This window comes from Diplodia corticola (assembly GCF_001883845.1).
Source record: "Diplodia corticola strain CBS 112549 chromosome Unknown scaffold3, whole genome shotgun sequence".
NCBI classification, from domain to species: Eukaryota; Fungi; Ascomycota; class Dothideomycetes; order Botryosphaeriales; family Botryosphaeriaceae; genus Diplodia; species Diplodia corticola.
Window position 1 is genome coordinate 273,441 of NW_017971482.1, and position 19,915 is coordinate 293,355.

Consider the following 19,915-nt stretch of genomic DNA (forward strand, 5'->3'; position numbering starts at 1 on the left):
ATCCAACAAGAACAAACCCCGGAACGTGAGCGTGCCTGTGCTAATCATTCTCGTTGTTCCATTCCATTTGTTTAGCGATAGGTGGTAGTGTAGTTGGTGCTTCGACATCACGGCCCCTGACTGAGGTGCGTGGCCATGGCGTGTCCCGAACTGTCCGGCTCCGAAGGATCCTGCAATGCCAGGTGAGCATGCATCCAATAACAGAGCAAAGAAGATCCGCTAGCGCCAGTCATCCTGTTGTTCTCTGCGTATCATTCGGTCCACCGCCCGGCGAGGTTTGCACAAGCCTTTCCACAAGCAATTCAAACCAAGGAACTCGGACTTGGCCTGTCGACGCGCTCGGACTCCAACTCCTCGTTGGCGTCGCGTCATTTTGAAACCTTCCTGCACGCTAAATCGGCGAGGAGCACAAAGAAACAGAGAAAACAGACCAACGTCGTCGTACTAGCTTAGCGCCGGGAATAATTCGTGCGGCCCATCTCATCCAGTATCGTGTGCAGAAAAGGCAGTGGCCACCTCGTACAACGTGAGGCTCTCAAGCAACATCAGTTTGTGCTCTCCGAAGAGAAGCAAAGAGGATATAATAACAGCCGTATAAACCCGAGTTCCCAGTGCATCTCATCTTCAATAGAGCTTCGAAGGCCGAGGTTCCGACAAAAACATAAAAAGGGAAGTTAAACTTAGTGAACAATGAGAAGAAAAGGAATCTCCCGGCGCCAAAACACGGCTTTCCTCTCGGCTCACCAGAAAAGATGCCACACGAGCGCACCAATGAATAGATCGGCGTCTAGGGACAATTTCACGCTTCCCCATTCAACTGCACTTTCGGCCCCTTCAGCTGGCGCATCAACCCCCGCATCCTCTTGCAGAGCTCCGGGACGCGGAAAGGCTTCGACACGACATCGTCCTATGAGAACCTTGTTATTGCTGTACAAAGCAAAGAAAAGAAGCCGGCGAGCTTACCATGCCTGCATCCATGGCCTGCGTGACCTGCTCATTCCGCACATTGGCCGTCACAGCGATGACCGGAACGTGCCCCCTGAGCACGCCCTCCTTCTGCATCCGCCTGATCTCCCTCACCGCCGACAGCCCATCCATGACCGGCATCTCCCAGTCCATCAGAATGACGTCGAGCGCCATGGCCGGTGGCGAGAAGGCACCACTCGCACCATAATTATCGTTTCCATTGCCATTCCTATTGCCTGTCGCGACCTTGGCGTACTCGGGCGAGGCATACATCGTTCTACGCAGGAATTCCAACGCTTCGGCCCCATGGTTGGCCACGGAAACGAGGCAGCCTCTGCCGTTCAGCTCTTTGGCCAGCACGCGCTGGTTGATGAGGTTGTCCTCGACCAGTAGCACGTGAATGGGGTCCAATACGTTCGACTGTTGGCGGCGTAGGCTGGGACGTTTTGCCGGGCTGCTGCTTTCTTGAAGGTCGTGGTCCAGCGAGTCGGACCTTGCCCGCACCGGCGAGTGCACCTTCGTCGCTGGAGGCGTTTGCACAAACTCATCATCGGCGCTGCCGGTAGGTGTCAGAGGAGTCAACACGTCCATCATTTCCTGCATCGACTCAGTACTGCCCACGTCAAGCGGCGTCGGCGGGGCGCTACGGCGGGCCTTGACGTAAAACGCAAAGGTGCTGCCACCCCGGGTATGCGACGAAAAGCCGATGGCGCCTCCTTGCATCTCGGTAAGGCGGCGAGAAATGAAGAGGCCGAGGCCGCTGCCGCCGTAGCGAATGTGAGTCCGTGGCGAAGCTTGCGAGAAACGGGCGAAGAGGAGCTGCTTTTCCTCTTCTGTAAGGCCACGGCCTGTGTCCTGGACGGCGAACTGGACGAAAACGCAGCCGCCCTTGGCCCAGTCCGCAATGAGCGAAGGCGATTCGGGAGAGGCCGAGGTGCGGATGTAGTTGACCCCGTGGGCCTTGCACCTGGATGGACGCTGCGTGCTTGCACCAATGCTCAAAATCACTGTCCGCCGCGACTCTAGCCTCGTAAATTTGATGGCGTTGGTGACGAGGTTGATGATGATCTGTAGAAGCCGAGTGGGATCAAGTGATACCCAGTCCAGACCGAGCTCACGGCATGATGGATCGACAGTGTATTTGAGGTCAACGCCAGCCGCCCTGGCTTCGGCTTCAAACATCTTGACAGCATGTCGTCCAAGGTATTCCGGTTGCGTATCAACGGGCGTCATTATGAGGAGACCAGAATCGAGTTTGGACATTGTCAGGACATCATCAACGATGCGCTTCATATGCTGGCTGCACTGTGCAATAGTCTGCGCAGAGTCGATGCCACTGTCCAAAAGCTTTCGTTCCAGTTCACCGAGATCACTGTTGGAGTCGATGTAAGCGCTGTGGGACGCGATGATGCCATCCGCACATTGAATGACTGCACCGAGAGGATTGCGCATCTCGTGGCTTGTGGTATCGATGAAGTTCTCGAGCTGTCGCTTTGATTCCAGGGCATCTTCCGTTCGTTGCTTCTGCAGCCACTCGCCCCATTTCTGGCGGCTGATATCCGTCACACATCCTACAATCTCTTTGATCTCACCACTTTCAGAGACCTCGGGATACGCGGAACAAAGAATCCACACGCTTTGCACCGAATTCCCATCAGCCGTCATCAGGGCTGCGTCATCTGTCGCTGGCGTCCACGATCTTCTGAGACGGAGTTCAAAGTTTATCGGGCAGTTGTCGGCCATCAACCGCTTGAAATACTCTTCGCACCTTGGTATATCCTCTGCATAGCAAAGGCGAGGCCAAGCATCTCTGACGTCTAGATCGGCGTCTCCCAGCTGGAAAATCTCGAACCATGCCTGGTTTCGGTAAGTGTAGTGGCCATCCGAGCCTACGATGAAGATAGCCACATCGGCGCGCTCCGCGAAGCGCTGGAATTTCTTCTCGTTTCTCGCGACTTCTTTCCGGCTGACATCCAGTTGCTCGGAGAGCTGTGTCTTCATAAGCTCCGCTTGGGAGATTACCCTCTCACGAGACCGTATTTCCTCCTCGTGCAGGACGACAGATGCTAGCGAGGTAGCCAGTGATCTAGCGATGACGCCCATGAACTGCTGGTAATCATCATCGTACGGACGGCGTGAGTTCAGGCCAACAATTAGAAAGCCGAGCGCGTTCGTGGTGGTTGTCGGCGTGATGGGGCAAATGACAATCGCGTTGCATGGATCGCCAAACCCGCGCCAGCGTATGCCATCAAACAAGTCCATTGGAAAAGCCGGCTCATCCAAGCCAAAAAGTATCGGCTTTCCCGTGTCGACGGCTTCCTGTAAGTAGGGCATGAAGGACTCGATGCCCTCCAGAAGGTCGAGATGAGGAGGAGCGGCAGGATGGCCTTCGGGTATACCAAGGGAGCCTTTTAAGGTGCATTCTTTCACAACGCTCTTGATCGAGCCAAGATACGAGTCTTCGCTCAAGCCCCCGTCACATTCAATGGCGTACAGCGTGGCGAAGGGGATGTCTTTGTCGTTCGCTGATAGCCCCTGCAACACCGAGCTCCAGAAGGCATCCGGTGTCCGGGCAATCGAGGTTTCCTCGATCAGCCTGAGCAAAGTAGAAAGCCGCCTCTCGGAGACGACCTGTGTTGTAGTCTCCTTCACAGGTTCGTAATGGCCAACGACGTTCCCTTGGTCATCCATGACGGGAAGAAAGGTAAAGGAGAAATACGTCTCTTCCACCATGTTTCTTCTTGCGAGGAAGATGGGTTTGTTAGTTTCGGGTACAGCCTCTCCAACAAGGCGGTTGCGGGAGATGATAGGGACAAAATGGCTCCAAAATTCCTCGAACACGACCTTTGCGCTCTTGCCCATGGCTATCGGGTGCAATTCTCCGATGAGCTCGATGTAAGCCTCATTGTAGATCATGGTAACCTCTTCTCCCCAGAACAAGACGGAAGGGTTCGGATCTCGCATGACCAGATTACTCATCGTACGCAGAGGACTTGTCCAACTGCCCATCGGGCCTAGCGGTGTTTGGCTCCAATCCACGGACCGGGCGAATTTGACATGGGCCGACATGTCTGGGTACGGATGATCGCTTGTCCAATCGAAGCAATGGATAGATGGCGTGTCGCGGGCATCGTTGGACTGGCCATCATCCATCCCAAGCGGACGGTCAGTAGTCTTGGCCGGCATTTCAGGCGAATCCGGTGTCAAGCTCGGCAGCTGTGCAACAACCAGGTCGTCACTTTGGGCTTCAAGGTGCACACACTGATTGGGATGCATGTCCCGACTAAAGCCGGGGAATCCAAAAGTCGGAAGTGTCCTTGCGGTCGGTTGGGGAGAAGTGTGAAAGAGGTCAGCGAGGCGCAGGTCTGAACGTGGTTGGTCCAGCACACCACTGACAACGCTCCAGCGGCCCATCAACACCAACTTTGTCCACTGTATGTTGGCGTACCTGAAGCCGCCGTTCCGAGAGCCATCCTCTGGGCTGCAAGTCCACGTCCGGAAGCGCGAATAACTTCCGGTGAAGAGAGCGCCAACGGCGTCCACGTTGGCCCGGCCGGTGATGAGCGGGAGGAGGGTGCCGTTTGCGGCGCCCAACAGGGCCGGGTTGCAGTAGATGGGATGAAGCAAGCTGTGCGTTTCGCCGAGGGAAGCCAGGTCGAGCACGAAGGTCGGGCGGGTGTCAAGGCGAAGAAAATCCAGAAGACGGATCTGGTTGACTTCATCGACGGCGCCCCGGTCGGCCCAGGAGTCGTCACACATGAAGTAGATGGAAGTTGCATCGTCACTGGCGCACGGCCTGGATATTGTGCCACGCGATTCCGGGGAGGGTTGCCGCAAGAGGTCCATAATCATTCATTGCCCTTCAACCGCCACATACGCAAGCTGCGACAAGGGGCCTCTGAGCCACAGCTCCTGGAGAAGGATTGGATTGGTGGCGATGTGAGCGAGCTAGGCTGGTGGCATGCTTGGCGTTCGGTCCTGGAGGGTGGAGGTAGGATAGCAAAAGGTGTCTTTACCGCCGCTGTGTTGTTGTTGCCGGAGGCTCGGGCGGCACACAGGACGGGCGGTGCGGCAACGCAGGGGAAGGGCTTGGGGCAGGCCTGGGATGAAAGAGCACCGGTCCTTAATGCCGAAGCCCACAGGCAGGCGCGCGCTCCATGGCTGGTGTCTGAGGCAACAAAGCAGCCTAGACCAGGAATGACCGCCGTCTTGGACTGAGACACGGCTCTGCGCCGCCAGACGGTGGAAGCCGCGGCTGCTGCAATTGCCGTCCTTGCCTCTGGGCTGCCCCTTCCTCGCCAACCTGGCCCGTCGCTCCTGGCTAGGGCGCTGGTACCGGCGGCCTCTGGCAATCGCGCGCAGCTTCAACTTTGGTTCGCTTAAAGTAAGACTTGTTCCGCTCGCTCCTCCTCGCCCCTCTACCACCGTCGCCTCGCCGCTTCAACCTTTGACCGCCGTGTGCTAAACAAATAAAATGCTAACTGGCCGAGGAATGGCTGTATCGCAGGTCCAGGCGCAGGCGGCTTTGGGATTAGAGGGCGCACGCGGTGCCACAAGCTGCAGCCCAGCGCTCGACCGACGCCTACCTATTGTCCGCACCCCTGGTGGGTTGCCTTCATCGTGTCATGCAAAGCTCCCAGAGTTCCCTGTCTCACAAGCCCACGTATACTGAGATGGATGCTGCTTCGCGTTGGGCTCCGGCTTCGATCGCAACCGCCAGATCTCGCAATTGGATGGAAGTTGAAGATGCTGCCGGCCAAGGAAATGATTGGCATCCTTTTAACCGCTTTCAAAAAGAATGCACGCTTACCGATATGTCTTGTCTTCGGAGTGAAGTCCGACCACTTCCGCCTAGTAGAAAAGAGCCTTTATCGCAAGACTCGAACAAAGAAGGCTCTCCATGGCGCTGTGCTCAAGCCCTGTGGTATCCAAATCTGACAAGGTATAGGCCGTATTCGGGCGTGCACGTACTGATTGGGAACTGCACTGCATCTCGCAACTCGTTCCGACCTGGGATTCTTGGCTGCGTTGCTTTTGTCCACGTCTCATCCTCCCCACCATCTGGGCTACACCGGATCCACTGCTCTACCTGCCTGGCTCCGTCCTCTACTTCAGCACCTGGACATCATCTTCGGTGCTCAAGCTCGTCACCCTCAAACTCAACCACTTCGACTTCCTCACCACCGATTGGCGCCTTGCTCTTCTTGCCCTTCCTGCCCTCACCCTTCTTCTTCTTTCCTTTCTTAGGCCCCTCGCCCTCTTCGCCATCGACGTCGGCACCGCCTTGCTTGGCCAGCTTGCGCTGCCTCTGCTGCTCGGCATACCTTGCCTGCGCTTCCTCGACTTCCTGCCTCTGTTGTTCAGTCTCCTGCGCCAGCTCTTGACGCAACTGTTCAGGGTCGCGGAAGAAAGTGTCGTCCTTGCCCGTCTTCCTCTTGTACTCCTCAAAGTCCATCGGGACGCTCTCGCCGATCAGAACGCGCTTGATGCGCTCAGGATCCAGCCGTTCTTCCTTGACAAACTTGCGTTTCACGTTCGCGCGCGTCTTTCCGGGGAACATTTTGCTGATGATGAAGAAGTCGGTGCCAAACATTTTCAGTGCGTCGTAGAACATATCGGTTTGCTCGTCCGACCATCGGTCTGCACGAGTTGGGCCCCAGCTTGTCCTCTCACGCGGATCCTTGCGATTGGCCTTGATCCAAGACATTTGGTTGACTCGAGTCGTAAGCTCATCTTCTTCGACTTCCTGGAGTTCTTCTGCATCCTCGCGCGCTCGAGCATTCCGATCTACCGTAGTAGACGTGTGGTCAAGCATCACGACGCCGTTCACAACGCGCATCTGCGGAGCTTGCACAGAAGTGCCCGAAGTGTTGGCCGCCTCCTGAAGCCTTGCAAGAGCCTCATACCGCTCTGCTTGTGTTCGAGCCTGTTCTTCTCCCATGGCGATGCGCTCACGCTCTTCCATTCGTTTGCGCTTCTCTTCGTCCCAATCCACCCTCGAAAGTGCTTCCTCTCGCTGTGAGATGGTACCGACTAGAGAAATGTCTCTCGTGAGCACACCCATGGGCATGGAGCTGGCGTTGATTCTTGTCTTCTCGGGATTCTCGTGATCTTCTTCATCGAACACAAGATGGTCCAACACACTTTTAGGTCGCTTTCGTGCCGCGACACCCTGTTCTTCTGCTGGGCCTCCTGTGGTTCCTGCTTCTGTTCCTTCGGCTCCACTATCCGCTTCGGAGATACGAACCGGAATCTTGGGCTTTCTCCTAGCGCGTTTTGGCTTAGGTGCCTCCTCGTTTCCATTTGGCCCGTCCTCAGTGTTATGTGTCTCCGCCGATGTGCGTTTCTTAGGACGAGGTTGGCGTGGTTTCTTCGCAGCTGTGGTCTGTGCGGAGCTACTGGCTATCTGCGCTTCTTCTGCTTCTGCTTCCTGTTCGACGACATGTTGCTCGTTCCCTGCAGGGGCATCTGCTTGTTGCTTTCTCCTCCTTGATGCCGCGACAATTGGTGTCCGCTTGGAGGCACGGGTTGCGGCGGACCCTTCGTCTACAGACTGTGTGATATCATCAGCCGGAGGAGCTGGCTCTTCCTGGTGCTGATTGTTGCCTGGATTCGCATTGGGCCGGTCTTCCCTATGAGCTGGACTTTCTTCCGTTGTGGACGCTAGTCTTGACGGTTTGGTCATTCCGGAATTTTTCCCCATAACCTCCTTGATAAGATCCCGATTAGAGAGCCGGGCCGCTCCACGCCTCTTCACAGCCTTTGGTTGTGTGACCTTCGTAGATTTGGGCTCATTACCAGCAGACGCGCTTTCAGAGCTATCTTGGGGGGGCGGGCTGACTGCACTGCTCTGACCTCTAGCTGGAGCCACTGGTTCCGTCACTAAAGCTTGTGCTGACGAATCCTGGGCATCGCCGGCTGTCCCTTGCGATGCTTCGGCACTGGCTCCCCGTACATCGCCCTCAGCTGCCTGGCCTGAAGGATGGGCTGTCGTCCCCGATGGAGCAGGGGTACCAGGCAGTGCGGGCGGTGCTGATTCAATGTCTCCAGTAGACGCTTCTGGCGCTGATGTGGGTACTTCGATCCTCCTACGCTTAGGCGACCTTCCTCCGGCCTCCAGCTCATCATTGTGCGACACTGTTGCGGAAACTATCGAGGCTGACTGGACGACATGCGGAGCAGATTGCTCGACCACAGCAGCCGGCGTACGTTGAGCTTGTGAGGGGGGTTGGGTGGAGGGCGGAGTAGGCAAAACATTCTGGAGTTCGGACTGGACAGGCTCATTTGCGGGCGCGTCGGAGGCAGCGGGTGTGCCAACAGGCGTTTGATCAGCGCTCGAAGTGGCGGAGGCGGCTTCGGATCCGGAGACGGCGGCGGGACGGCGTCTTGCGACCTTGGGTGCGAACTTTTTGCTGCTCTTGTCTGGAGGCGGACATTAGCGATGGAAGCTGCAGCTATGGTGGCAGCAAGAGCATACTGATGGCGGAGCTGCCATGGAAGGCCGACATTGTGTGCGGCCAGAAGCAGGCGCAGTCGTCGGCGGAAGATGAGGTGCAGACGGCGGGGGAGATGCTATGGGCAGGGCAGCATGGCGGTCGCGTCGCGTTCAAAAGTCAAGCCGCCGTGGCTGCCAGATGAGTCGCGCCGACGGGAACGCACAGTGGGGCAATCGCTCAGTCCGTGCGACGCCGATCCTCGGTCACGTGCGATTCCGCTCCTTGAACGCTTGTGTGGCTCCAACTTCACAACATCCCCCGATCACGCCCAATCGTCCCGCCATCGCCCCCCGACCCTCCCACCGCCAACGCCGGGGTCGCTTCGCGTGCATCCGTTCTTTTGCCTCCGTCTGCGCCTTGTACTTGGTCCGTCTCATCGCGTCGCAGCGTCTCCGCTTCCATGAGGCTCGCATCCAAGTCAGTGACTGGCCCTTCCCTCGGCGTTGCAACGATGGAGGACCGCAAGAGACCAGCCATGTCCGACCGCGATGAGACTGCACCACCCGCAAAGCGCCAGGCGACACTATCCAACGGCACCAAGGCCCTGACGGACCTGGACCCGCTCACCGACCGAGACCGTGTCTTCGAGGTTCGTCAGCTCCGGTTTCGTGCTTGCTACTGCCACTAAAGACTCGCTGCTGACAGCGCATCCTCTCAGGAATTCACCAAGGACGCCCTAATAAGACAAAAGAATGAATACAAGCGCAGGAAGGCCGACCTCGAGCAACGCGTGGCAGATCTTGAGCATCAGTCCAAGTATCATGATGACCACCTGCGCGTCATTGATCTCTGGTTCTCTCAGGTACCATCACTGAAAGCGCACAATCCTTTGCTATCGCTAACGCGTCACTAGCTTATCGATGAGGTTGCCGTCCTTGCCAACGAGACCCTCCCCACGTCGGACACCAGGCCTTCCGGTACGTCGCCGTTCCTTCCCCGATCGTACATCCAAACATGATCTAATGCCTCTGTGAAGACTCGGTGCCTTTTCCTACAACTCTCCTCTCTTCCGATTCCGAATCCTTCAAGGAACATCTCTCTGCCCGCACGGATAGCATAAAGAAGGCTCTTTCCGATCTGTTCTCCAAGATCCCGACTGCTGCCCCCGAGATCCAGGCACTTAAGGGTCAGATCTCTAAGCTGCTGTCAGTTGAGAAGCAGCATACCGCAGAGCTTCACCGGGCTATTGCAGAAAAGGAACAGTATGAGGCTCGATTGCAGGGCGCGACGGAGCGTTACGTTCTTGCCGAGAGAAAGTATGATCGTGAGAGGAGTAAGGCTGTGGCAATGGTTGGGCTGGGAGCCGCTCCTGTACCTTCAGCAAGCAAGGATGACTCGAAGCAGAAGGCTGACAGCCCGCCTGTTGCCAATGGCTCTCTCGACAGTGCTGAGGTTGAAGCCGCGCGTAAAGAGGCGAATGCTGTTGCGGAGAAGCGCAAGGCTCAATGCGATCAACTTGCTGCTGAAAACAAGAAACTGACAGAAGAAGTCACCTCGCTCAAGGCCAGATTCTCCGGATTAACGGATGAGGACTATGCGAAAACGGATTTATTCAAAGCACTGAAAAGCCAGCATGAGGACGTCATCAAACGGATCAACCACTTGGAGGCCACTAACGTGCAACTTCGTGAAGAAGCCACGAAATTGCATGCAGAACGCACAGCTTACCGAGCACAAATGGATGAGGAGTCGAGAGCCGCTATCAGTGAGACTGAGTCCCAGTTGGCGAAGGCTGAAGCAGATCTTGCCCGCATCCGCAACGCAAGGGATGAGTTGGCATCCGAACTGGCGCAGCGTAAGGCGGCTCAAGACGACGTCAGTGCTTCTTCTGAGCAGATCAAGGAGCTGGCAAGTGCCAGGGAAAGCAGAATAGCTGCGCTTGAGACGGAGGTCGAGCGTCTTCGGTTGAGGGTCGGCGAAACGAAGGCCGATGAGCCGACCCAGAATCTGGAAGGTTTGTCACCGGACGAGCTTCGCGTCAGAGTCACGACCCTGGAGAGAGAATACGCCCTGCTCAGCAACGAGCTCCCGTCCATGGAGGTTGCCTGGAAAAAGGCACAAGCATTGGCGGCAAAGAAGACTTCCGAACTGGTCAACTGGGAAGAACAGGTAAATCGGTTAACCGCAGAAAAGTCCAAGGCAGACCAGAAGTACTTCGCCGCCATGAAGGCAAAGGACGCCAGGGAAGCTGAGTGTCGACACATGAAGACGATGAATTCGCGCAACGCGGAAATCATTGCTCAGCTCAAATCCATCGAAGGCGCCAACCAGAACATGAAGATCAATCTCGAAAAGCAGGTGGCGGAGAGTGGAGAAGCGCTGAACAGGCTCCAGGATCAGCTCAGAATTCTGCAACAGAAGTCCGGAGAAAGGGCGAACATGACCGAAACCCTCCAGGCTCAAATCGTCGAGCTGAAGATTATGCTGAACACCAAGGACAGTGCAGTTTTATCTTCTAAGCAATTGCAGAGGGAGCTTGAGACTGAGCTCGAGAAGCTCAAGGTTCGACTGCAAGAGACCGACAGGCAATTAAGCAACTGGAAAGACAAGGACAAGAGGGATGACATGAACGAGATGTGGCGGGTAAGTATATGGCTAAAACCCACCTTTCGTCTGATCGCCACGCTGACGGTATACAGTCGTATGCCCTTTGTCCTGTTTGCCGCAAGAATCTCAAGGACACGGCCATCAAGACGTGCGGTCACGTAATGTGCCGGGATTGCGTGGACGAGCAGTTCCGTGGTCGTTCTCGCAAATGTCCTGTGGATGGCAGGTCGTTCGGCACCGCAGACGTCATGAAGCTCAACATGTGAGCCGCCGTGTCCTTCAAGTCCATCAAACCTGTATTATAGTTTCAGCTCCTTCTCTGGCCTGGCCCGACATTCCGAACATCTCGCTTAGAGAGAGAGAGGCAGTCGGAGGCTCGCCCCGTTCTGCTTGCTCGAGATACCTACGCGCGATTCTGTCTTTTCAGGAGAAGGCCGGATCCAAGCGATTGTGATTTCGAATGCGGCTGGCGATGCATACTCCGCTCGAGGCGGATGTGTGTTGGAAACCGTCTTGCCGCATGGCCAGATACCACGTGGGCCGTCTGTTGCCCACTATCTACTTGCTTTCGTTGGCTTTACACCAGGCAGATGAGGATGCTCTGAGGACCACAGCAACCAAGCGATCCAGAGGGGCTTCTTCCTTGCTAGTTCAATGACTCGGAGAGGATCCGAAGCATGCGTCTCCTTTCGCTGCCTCCCCAAGGGACGCAGAAACGACTTAGGCGACCGACTGCGATAGATTCCGAATAAACGAAGTCAAGATGATTATGACTGCATGGCACGATGAGGGATGGATGCGTGTACGAACAGCGAGGATGCGAGTGAATGCAATAGAGGCATGTGTCAGAACTAGGGATCTGGTGAAGACGGCTTGGTTGAGTCTTCAAAGCAAGGGTGGGAGAATAATCAAACCTTGGCTCCGGGCATCCGGGCCAAAGCCATCAAAAATTGAATCAACATGGACAATTTCGCTGCCACGGATCATCTTCTTTACTTGTTGCAAGCAGGAGCGACACGCTGTCGTCAGGCGCACAAAAAAGCCAGTGCTTCGATGTTCAGACGGGACCAGCTTGGGGTTTTCCGCTTGTCTCAGCCCTACGCCGCGGCCTACTGGCCCAAGCTTTCCGCAGAGCCGCACCTAGGTACCGTACTTAGTAAGTTTCCGTCCGAGCTCTCGTTCCTTCCGCTCAAGCTCGCTCCCCCGCCAGTTCCCACCTCACATCTAACCTCGACCTTTCATTCACTCTTTCTCAACACCCCAAATCCTCAGGCCCGTACGCCAATGGCCCGCACAAAAAAGAAGCCGTGGCTCGAAAAGGGCCGCGCGAACCGCGCCGCAGCGAAAGCGCAAAAGGCCGCGACCGCAGACGCCAAAAAAGTTGCCGGATCGCCGTCGCAGCAACAACCAGCGAAGAAGAAGCAGAAGCAGAACCCGTCGACCGCTGCGCCATCTGCCGCCGACGACAACCACCAGCAAGGAAAAGAGCCACAGCAGCAGCAGCCGCAACAACAAGAACAACAACGACAAGAAGAAGACACACCAACCTACACCATCCCATTCGACCCCAACGAGCGCATCCTCATCGTCGGCGACGGCGACTTCAGCTTCGCACGCTCGGCCATCGAACACCACGGCTGCGCCGACGTGCTGGCCACGGCATACGACGCGCGCGACGAGCTGCTGCGCAAGTACCCGCAAGCGGAGGCGAACATGGCGTACATCGAGGGCGAAGAAGGATGTAGGGTCATGTGCGGAGTGGATGCAACGAAACTGGGGGCGTATAAGGAAGTGAAGAAGGGAGGGCTTGGTGAGGGTCTGGTGGAGAAGGGAGAGTGCGATACGAAAGGCGGCAGCGGTGGTGGTGGCGGCGGCGGTTGGGACAGGATCATATTCAACTTCCCGCACGTGGGCGGAAAGAGCACAGATGTCAATCGGCAGGTGCGGTACAACCAAGGTAAGAACACAACAACAAACCTTCCCCACAACTTCAGACCCCCTCCGACACCACCCCACTAACATGCCTTTACGAAAAACAACAACAGAACTCCTCGTATCCTTCTTCACCGCCGCGACGCCGCTCCTCTCCGCCGCGCCCGCGCCCTCCTCCCCCGTCTCCGCCAAACCCACCATCGCCGTCACCCTCTTCGAAGGCGAGCCCTACACCCTCTGGAACGTCCGCGACCTCGCCCGCCACGTCGGCCTCCGCGTCCAGCGCTCCTTCAGGTTCCTCGCCGCCGCCTACCCCGGCTACCGCCACGCGCGCACGCTGGGCAACGTCGAGGGCGAGATGGGCGGCAAGTGGCGCGGCGAGGAGAGGAGCGCGCGGACGTATGTCTTTGAGGCTGGCGAGGGCGAGGGCGGGGCCAGGAACGGAAGCGGCGGGGGTGGAAAGGATGCTGCTGCTGGGACGGGGAAGAAGAGGAAGAAGGGTGGTGGTGGTGGTGGTGGTGGGGATGGTAGTGATTCGGATGAATGAGTTATGGGTTGAGGACGGACGTACCTCGTTCGTCGGAATGCGGGGAAAAAAACAAGGAAATTTTGCTTCAAGAGGGTCTTTTTTTTTCACATTCCCTGGCAAGGGCTATGCTTATCATCAGGTCCGCTTACCGCGTACTGGATTTCAAATGGAATCGAAATCCTGCGATCCGTCTCATGAGAGATGTCTCGCCCTACTTTCCTGGGTAGCCGGGCCCTAAGCCTGGACGTAATCGCATAATCTTAAACCTCACGTCTACACCCGGAGATCTACTTCGGCTACTCGTGAAATAATAGTGCAACATCCCTTGAAAGAAACGAAAGGACAAAAGCTCATGCAATTCATGGTGTCCGGACCGAGCTGGTTAGAAACCATGGCTTGTGTACAGACAGCAAGGTTCTACCACTCTCCAGGCGCACGAGTAAAAAGAGGCGGAAGAATCAAATTCGATAACGATGAAGTCTCCGCCCACCCCCAATCCATACACCTGATCCCTTCTTGGAAACACCAAGCCATTAACACCGATTCAATACCCAGGAAGCAGGAACGCCTCCCCCCAACCCAGCCGGAAATGCCTACTCCATCGCTATGATGGACTGAAACGACCGGAAATCACCGTTGCTGGCGGATGGCGCGTGAGACCGACCGATCTTCCTCTACTTTGGCCCAACCTGTCGACCGAGGGAAAAAAAAAAAAGAGACAAAAGTTGAGATCTACGAAATGAAGACCTTCTTCAGCTGACTCTCCTCATAAATGAGGTTCGGCACCATGGGATCTTTCACGAAGCCCTTCGGCGTGCCCAGCTTGGCGTTCATCTCCATCAAGCGCGCGCGTCCGTAGATGCGGCCCGTCGGCAGGACCACCGGGTCGTTCTCGACGAACGACTTGGTGTGGTGGGCGTAGGGCACGTTGCGGGCGAGCTCGTTCAGCTCGGTGGAGCAGATGGGACAGACGGAGGTGGAGGTGCTGTTGGCATTGGAGGACGAGGATGCGTATTGCGAATGGCAGGAAGGCGTCTTGAGCGCCGAGAGGCCGGCGGAAAGGGCGATGTGGAGGAGGGGGTTGGGCGGAAGCGAGTAGAGTGTGTTGTGAGTCTTGATGAAGAGCTCGGCGAGCATGGGCCAGCGCTCGGTGGAGTAGAGAGTCTAGCGACGAGTCGTCTTCGTTAATCGTGGCGACATTCTCATGCAGAGAAGGTGGGTCGCACACTTACCTGGTACGGCTCGGTGGTCGTATCAGGAGGAAACGCTAACAGACCGGCGGCGCGAATGGCGTATTTGGTATCCGAGTGCGACGCCAGGTACTTGCGTGCATGTTGTGTCGCCTCTTGAAGCTTCTGGGTAGTGCCTGTGCGGACCATCTCGACGTACTGTTGCAGACGCAATTCGAATTCAAGATTGATCTGGCAACAAGTTAGCGGACGATATCCGGAAGCTACTGCGAAGGAGAGAAGCAAGGGTAGCAGGCTTGGAAGCGAATCGCGACAGATGAAACGCAGTCTGTCCGGCATACCGTCCACAGGTCCATAACCTCGGATAGGCCTTGGGCCTGCGTGCAGCATCCAGACGGACATTGTCCCCCGAAGAACGCCTGCCAGAACTGTTCCAGCGAGCGTTTCGCCTGTGTCCCTTTCTTGAACTTATTGTCCGTCGGGCAACGTACCTCCAGCTTCTTCAGACCCTGTTTGTTGTCACCACACCAGGCCAGAGCCTCCTGGCAGCGCCCTCTCCTCAGGCTCTCGGCAATGCGTTCGCACTGGACAAAGGCATCGACGTCGACGAGCTCTTCAATGCCCTTCTCCTTGGACAGAGCCTTCGCGCTGTCGCCATATCCGCTGCGCAGCAGGTAGTCGACCAGCAGGCGGTCGAGGCGCACCTTGCTCCACTCGTCGTATTTGACGTCGGCCAAACTCGGTATGTCGTAGAGATCGTCGAGGTGCTGGATGCGGGTCTTGGTGGCCTTGTGAATGGTGGTCTCTTCGGTGTGCAGGGTGTCGAGCTTGCGCTTCAGGACCTGCATGCGGTTGATCATGGTGTCGAGCTGCGACAGAGTGGCGGTTGCGTCGCCGGTGGTGGCTGCTTGGGCGGCGCCGTTTGCTGCGCTCTTGAGCTCCTTGGTGACGTATGATTGCTCGCGCTCGACGTATCGCTGGGCCGTCTTGAAGTTCTTGCGTGCCAGCTCGTAGGGCATGCGCAGTAGCGGCTGGTCCTGTGCGGCAGAGAGGAGTGTTAGTGTATCTTGGTGGCTCGACCTCGACCGGCGGGGAAACGGTGTGCCGACTCACGAGGAGCAGGTGCTGCTCGGCGTTGAGCTTGGTGGTGCTGAATTCTGCCATGGTGGTGATGGCTTCTGTAGGCTCTGGTGTGCTAGTCAAGCTCCAAACGCTCGCGCATTGTCGGTGGGAGAGAGCGGGTCGCGGTTAGAGCTCGTGGGTCGCGGGGATGATCGGAGTTGATTGGCCTCCGCACGCGGCACATGTCATCGCCAACTGACTCGGTGACCACCCTGCATGCATCGCGCCTTCTCGCCGGCCGCCCCCAGTCTTTTCGTTCCAACGTGGATGCCGACTTGTACGATATGTGCAGATGGCTACTTTCAAAAAATATATATTTTGACGGAAAGGGGTCACCCTGACGCCTGCCACCTGCCCGACGGCGTAAAGCAAGTTGTATTAAAGAGTCCCCAGTAACTTTCTGACTTCTCTAGGCACGCCCTGTCATACGCAGGTCGAAAGATTGTGGAGAAGCATGCACCATGATTCTTGCTCCAGGGTCATCTGCACACTACCCGTGTAACCTTCCACCATGGTCTATGCCTTGAACGCTGAAACGATGCTGACCACATCCTCATCCTCGACCACATGCCCAAGCCCAACACGCTGTGGAACATGCTTTGCACTGGCTCCCCAAACCAGGGCGTGCTTGAACGTGTCTTTGATGGTCCGGTGAATCTGGTCGCAGACGTCCTCGATGGTCGCACCGGAGCGCACGATGAGAGCCTCGCCAAAGTCGGGGTCCACTCCTTTCCGCTTGGTGTAGACGCGGATCAGCCTCAGCTCCTTCCAGCACCGGTCCACGACGTCTTGAATTCCAAGATCGAGCTCGCAGCTCATGACGGCCGTGTGTGGCTCTCTCGCTAACTTGTCTAGGAAGTCCAGGCTGACGCTGTCGATCTTGTTGTAGACGTAGAGACTGCAGAATCAGTGAGACAGGTGTGTTGCATTGGGTGGGTGCTGGGTGGCCTGGCTTACCATCTGATGTATTTTCTGTGGTCCTTCATGATGACGTCGATGAAATCATCGACAGTAGCTACCGGGACGTCAGTCGGAAGTCGGCGCAAGAGCTGCCATCAATATGCTCACCGTATTCGTCGCGGACAAGGACCTCGCAGTTGAGCATCTTGTAGTCACGAAGGATGTTGGCGACCATCCTATCGTCAATATTCTTGGGCGGAGTCTGGAAGGTAATCTTCATGCCTCCTGCCTTCTTCTGCTTCAGATAGATGTTTCTGGAGGAGTTAGCGAGAAACTGCCGTAGCACGTGGAAAGATACATACGGAGGGTCTCTGTTGAGCCTGATTCCAACGGCCTCCAGTTCCGCCTCCAGCAGTGCGCGCTGTTCGGCCCGCTTTGTCGCGTCAAGCACCATCAGGATCATATCGCTCGTCTGCCACGGTCAGCTCGGGTTTTCCTCATGCGGCACGGCATGGGCGAATACCTTGGCGGCGGAGATGACCTGACGCCCTCTACCCTTGCCCTCGGCGGCTCCCTCAATGATACCAGGCAGATCGAGAATTTGGATCTCGGCGCCACCATACTCCAGCACACCGGGAATGGCCGTCAAGGTGGTGAAAGCGTAAGCAGCGACCTCGCTCTTCGTCCGGGTGATCTTGGACAGGAAGGTCGATTTTCCTACGGAGGGAAAGCCCACCAAGGCTATACGGGCGTCTCCGCTCTTGCTGACATCGAACCCTTCACCACCGCCGGCGCCGGCGCCGCCTGCAGGCTCAAGAAGCTGGGCGCGAAGTCGGGCAAGCTTTCTGGCACAGCGTCAGTCTCGGATCAGAAGGTGCAATCGGTTCGACATACCCTTTAAGCAGACCAAGATGGTACTCTGAGCGTGGTCAGAATTTGCGTCACGTGAATGGTGCCTGGAGGGCGTACCGGTTGCCTTGTTCTCTTGCACAGGTCAGCCGAGGGTGCGCATGCAGGAGGGGGCAGGTGGGTTTACTCTGCGTCCTCGCCATCTCCGACTCAATCCTGGAGGGGCACACGACGTCAGCGGGGTGCGGGACATTTTTTTACGCCGGGCGAGAGGCGGCTGCATCGTACTCCTTGATCTTCTCCGTGATGTTGACCATGTTGGCGGTGGGGCGGAAGTGGCGTCCCCGCGGCTGCTTCGAATGCTCGGAAGGGACTCGGTGGCGGCGGCGGCTGGTGATGCAGGCGGTTGCTGTTGGGTGGGCTGCGGTGTAAAGAATCGCGGCGGCGGGGGTTAGCGCGGGCTGTAACATTCGGCCCAAAGCGGCGGCGGCGGGGCGTTAGTCATGCACGTGGCAGAGCCGCGACCGGGTCCACGTCATGTGGCTCATGCGGTGCCTGCCAAGATCCTGATCTATGCCCAAAACACGCAGTGCTCTCTTCATGACCACTGCCCTCCGCCGCCATGTCGCCCCCGACTGACCCTTCCTCTCACTCTGCAGCACACAGGCGCCATGTTCGACGGCCCGCCTGCCACACACAGCGAGGCCCTCGCCCAGATATACGCAAGGTACGACGCTGCCATCAGCTCAGGTGACTTTGTTCCTTTTGTCTATCCTTGGGCCAGCTTCGGCGCCCTCTTCTGCTTCGTCTATCTGCTTGTTCCGCACTGCCACTCTCCGTTCCTCAGGAGCCTCAGATACCCGGTGTGGGCTCTCAACGCATACTGGTCAATCCATTCTGTTCTCTACACCCGTGCCCGCAACATAGCCCCTGCCTTTGGCGTCGGCTTGATATCCTCCTGGTCGCTGCTCTGGACCTTCACTCTGCTGGTCGCACACGATGCCCAGACCGATTTCGCCAGGATCGAGCGCACCGAGGGCGCCAGCGCCAGCCTCCGCAGCAACGGGTCCGCAGTATCAAACGGCACTACAGTCAAAGACAAGCCACAGTCCGACTCCCTGACCGTTTCGACCATCAAGGACGTCGACATCGCCGCCGAGCGGAGACGACTCGGCACCACCGCCGGCCCTAGCCAGCGCAGAGGCACCTTCGCCTGGCAGCACTTCCCGCTCTCGCCCTTCATCGAGCGTTTGGACTGGGTCGCCGATGTCTTCTGCAACTTCCGGGGCATGGGCTGGAACTGGCGCATCGCCGGACTCGCCCCGCCACCGCGCTGGGTGCAGGAGCAGCTGCACTCCAACTCGGGCACTCCCATCTCCTCCAAGCCGGACACGCACCGCGGCACCGACGGGACACGCCAGCCGCAAACAAGCGGCGAGGCGCTCCGTGCCGGCTGGACCACCCTCCTCAAGGGCTACCTGCTTCTAGATCTATTCAAAATCATCGTACTGCACGACCCCTACTTCTGGGGCGTCGTCGATGCCCCCGCGCCCGCCATCTTCCCCGACTTCATCCGCGCCTCTCCCGCGCTGACCCGCATCTACCGGCTCATCATCACCCTCAACGCCATCAAATGGGCCCTCACCGCAATCTTCGCCCTCGCCCCCATCTTCTTCATCGGCCTCCTGGGGCCCCGCGTCATCGGCGCCCGCGCCTGCGCCTGGATGTACCCGGACACCTTCGGCGCCTTCACCCCCACCGTCCTGGACAAGGGGCTGGCCGGCTGGTGGGGCGGCTGGTGGCACCAGACGTTCCGCTTCGCCTTCGAGGCGCCCTCGAAGCGCCTCATCGCCCGCCTGCGCCTGCCGCCGCGCGGCCTCCCCGCCAAAGCGCTGCAGCTCGTGACCGCCTTCGCCCTCTCCGGCTGCCTGCACGCCGCCGGCAGCCACACCCAGGCCGGCCGCACCCACCCCCTCTCCGGCCCCTTCGCCTTCTTCGTCCTCCAGGCCGCCGGCATCGTCGCCCAGCTGCTGCTCGTCCGCGCGCTGCGCGCCGTCGTCGCCGTCGACGAGACGCTGCCCCGCTGGGTGCGCCGCGCGGGCAACTTCGCCTTCGTCCACGTGTGGTTCTACTACACGGCGCCGCTGCTCGCCGACGACTTCGCCCGCGGCGGCATCTGGCTGTTCGAGCCCGTGCCGCTGAGCCCGCTGCGCGCGCTGGGCTTCGGCGACGCCGACGCCCATTGGAACTGCTGGCGCGCGAGGGAGGGCTCGGATTGGCTGAGGTGGGTGGCCGGCCGGAGGTGGTGGGAGAGTGGGGTTGCCTTTTAACGAGGCTCTTTTACGCCGTCTGAGCGGTGGACGGGCGCGTGGGCGCGTGGGTTG

The 19,915-nt window shown here is 57.8% G+C and overlaps 7 protein-coding genes across 7 annotated transcripts; 3 read left to right on the forward strand and 4 right to left on the reverse strand.

Moving 5' to 3' along the window:
* Nucleotides 1-799: 799 nt before the first annotated feature.
* On the reverse strand, nt 800-4,812 carry BKCO1_300095 (hsp90-like protein; the record flags this gene model as incomplete). Its single annotated transcript, XM_020274260.1, has 2 exons — nt 800-907; nt 964-4,812. The coding sequence occupies 2 exons, from the start codon at nt 4,810-4,812 to the stop codon at nt 800-802; spliced, it is 3,957 nt and encodes a 1,318-aa protein (XP_020134508.1).
* A 1,279-nt stretch (nt 4,813-6,091) lies between these two features.
* Nucleotides 6,092-8,474, reverse strand: BKCO1_300096 (transcription factor tfiiib; the record flags this gene model as incomplete). The annotated part of the gene is made up of 2 exons (XM_020274261.1): nt 6,092-8,388; nt 8,444-8,474. The coding sequence occupies 2 exons, from the start codon at nt 8,472-8,474 to the stop codon at nt 6,092-6,094; spliced, it is 2,328 nt and encodes a 775-aa protein (XP_020134509.1).
* Nucleotides 8,475-8,862: 388 nt separating this feature from the next.
* Nucleotides 8,863-11,275, forward strand: BKCO1_300097 (e3 ubiquitin-protein ligase bre1; the record flags this gene model as incomplete). The annotated part of the gene is made up of 5 exons (XM_020274262.1): nt 8,863-9,051; nt 9,121-9,264; nt 9,316-9,379; nt 9,439-11,045; nt 11,102-11,275. The coding sequence occupies 5 exons, from the start codon at nt 8,863-8,865 to the stop codon at nt 11,273-11,275; spliced, it is 2,178 nt and encodes a 725-aa protein (XP_020134675.1).
* A 1,018-nt stretch (nt 11,276-12,293) lies between these two features.
* Nucleotides 12,294-13,488, forward strand: BKCO1_300098 (uncharacterized protein; the record flags this gene model as incomplete). The annotated part of the gene is made up of 2 exons (XM_020274263.1): nt 12,294-12,966; nt 13,055-13,488. The coding sequence occupies 2 exons, from the start codon at nt 12,294-12,296 to the stop codon at nt 13,486-13,488; spliced, it is 1,107 nt and encodes a 368-aa protein (XP_020134501.1).
* A 714-nt stretch (nt 13,489-14,202) lies between these two features.
* BKCO1_300099 (protein fyv10) lies at nt 14,203-15,824 on the reverse strand (the record flags this gene model as incomplete). The annotated part of the gene is made up of 4 exons (XM_020274264.1): nt 14,203-14,634; nt 14,703-14,891; nt 15,152-15,697; nt 15,774-15,824. The coding sequence occupies 4 exons, from the start codon at nt 15,822-15,824 to the stop codon at nt 14,203-14,205; spliced, it is 1,218 nt and encodes a 405-aa protein (XP_020134502.1).
* A 474-nt stretch (nt 15,825-16,298) lies between these two features.
* On the reverse strand, nt 16,299-17,848 carry BKCO1_3000100 (gtp-binding protein; the record flags this gene model as incomplete). Its single annotated transcript, XM_020273987.1, has 9 exons — nt 16,299-16,680; nt 16,740-16,797; nt 16,851-16,996; nt 17,045-17,154; nt 17,206-17,527; nt 17,577-17,601; nt 17,652-17,666; nt 17,719-17,747; nt 17,820-17,848. The coding sequence occupies 9 exons, from the start codon at nt 17,846-17,848 to the stop codon at nt 16,299-16,301; spliced, it is 1,116 nt and encodes a 371-aa protein (XP_020134683.1).
* Nucleotides 17,849-18,202: 354 nt separating this feature from the next.
* On the forward strand, nt 18,203-19,861 carry BKCO1_3000101 (uncharacterized protein; the record flags this gene model as incomplete). The annotated part of the gene is made up of 1 exon (XM_020273988.1): nt 18,203-19,861. The coding sequence occupies one exon, from the start codon at nt 18,203-18,205 to the stop codon at nt 19,859-19,861; it is 1,659 nt and encodes a 552-aa protein (XP_020134682.1).
* Between the last annotated feature and the right edge of the window lie 54 nt (nt 19,862-19,915).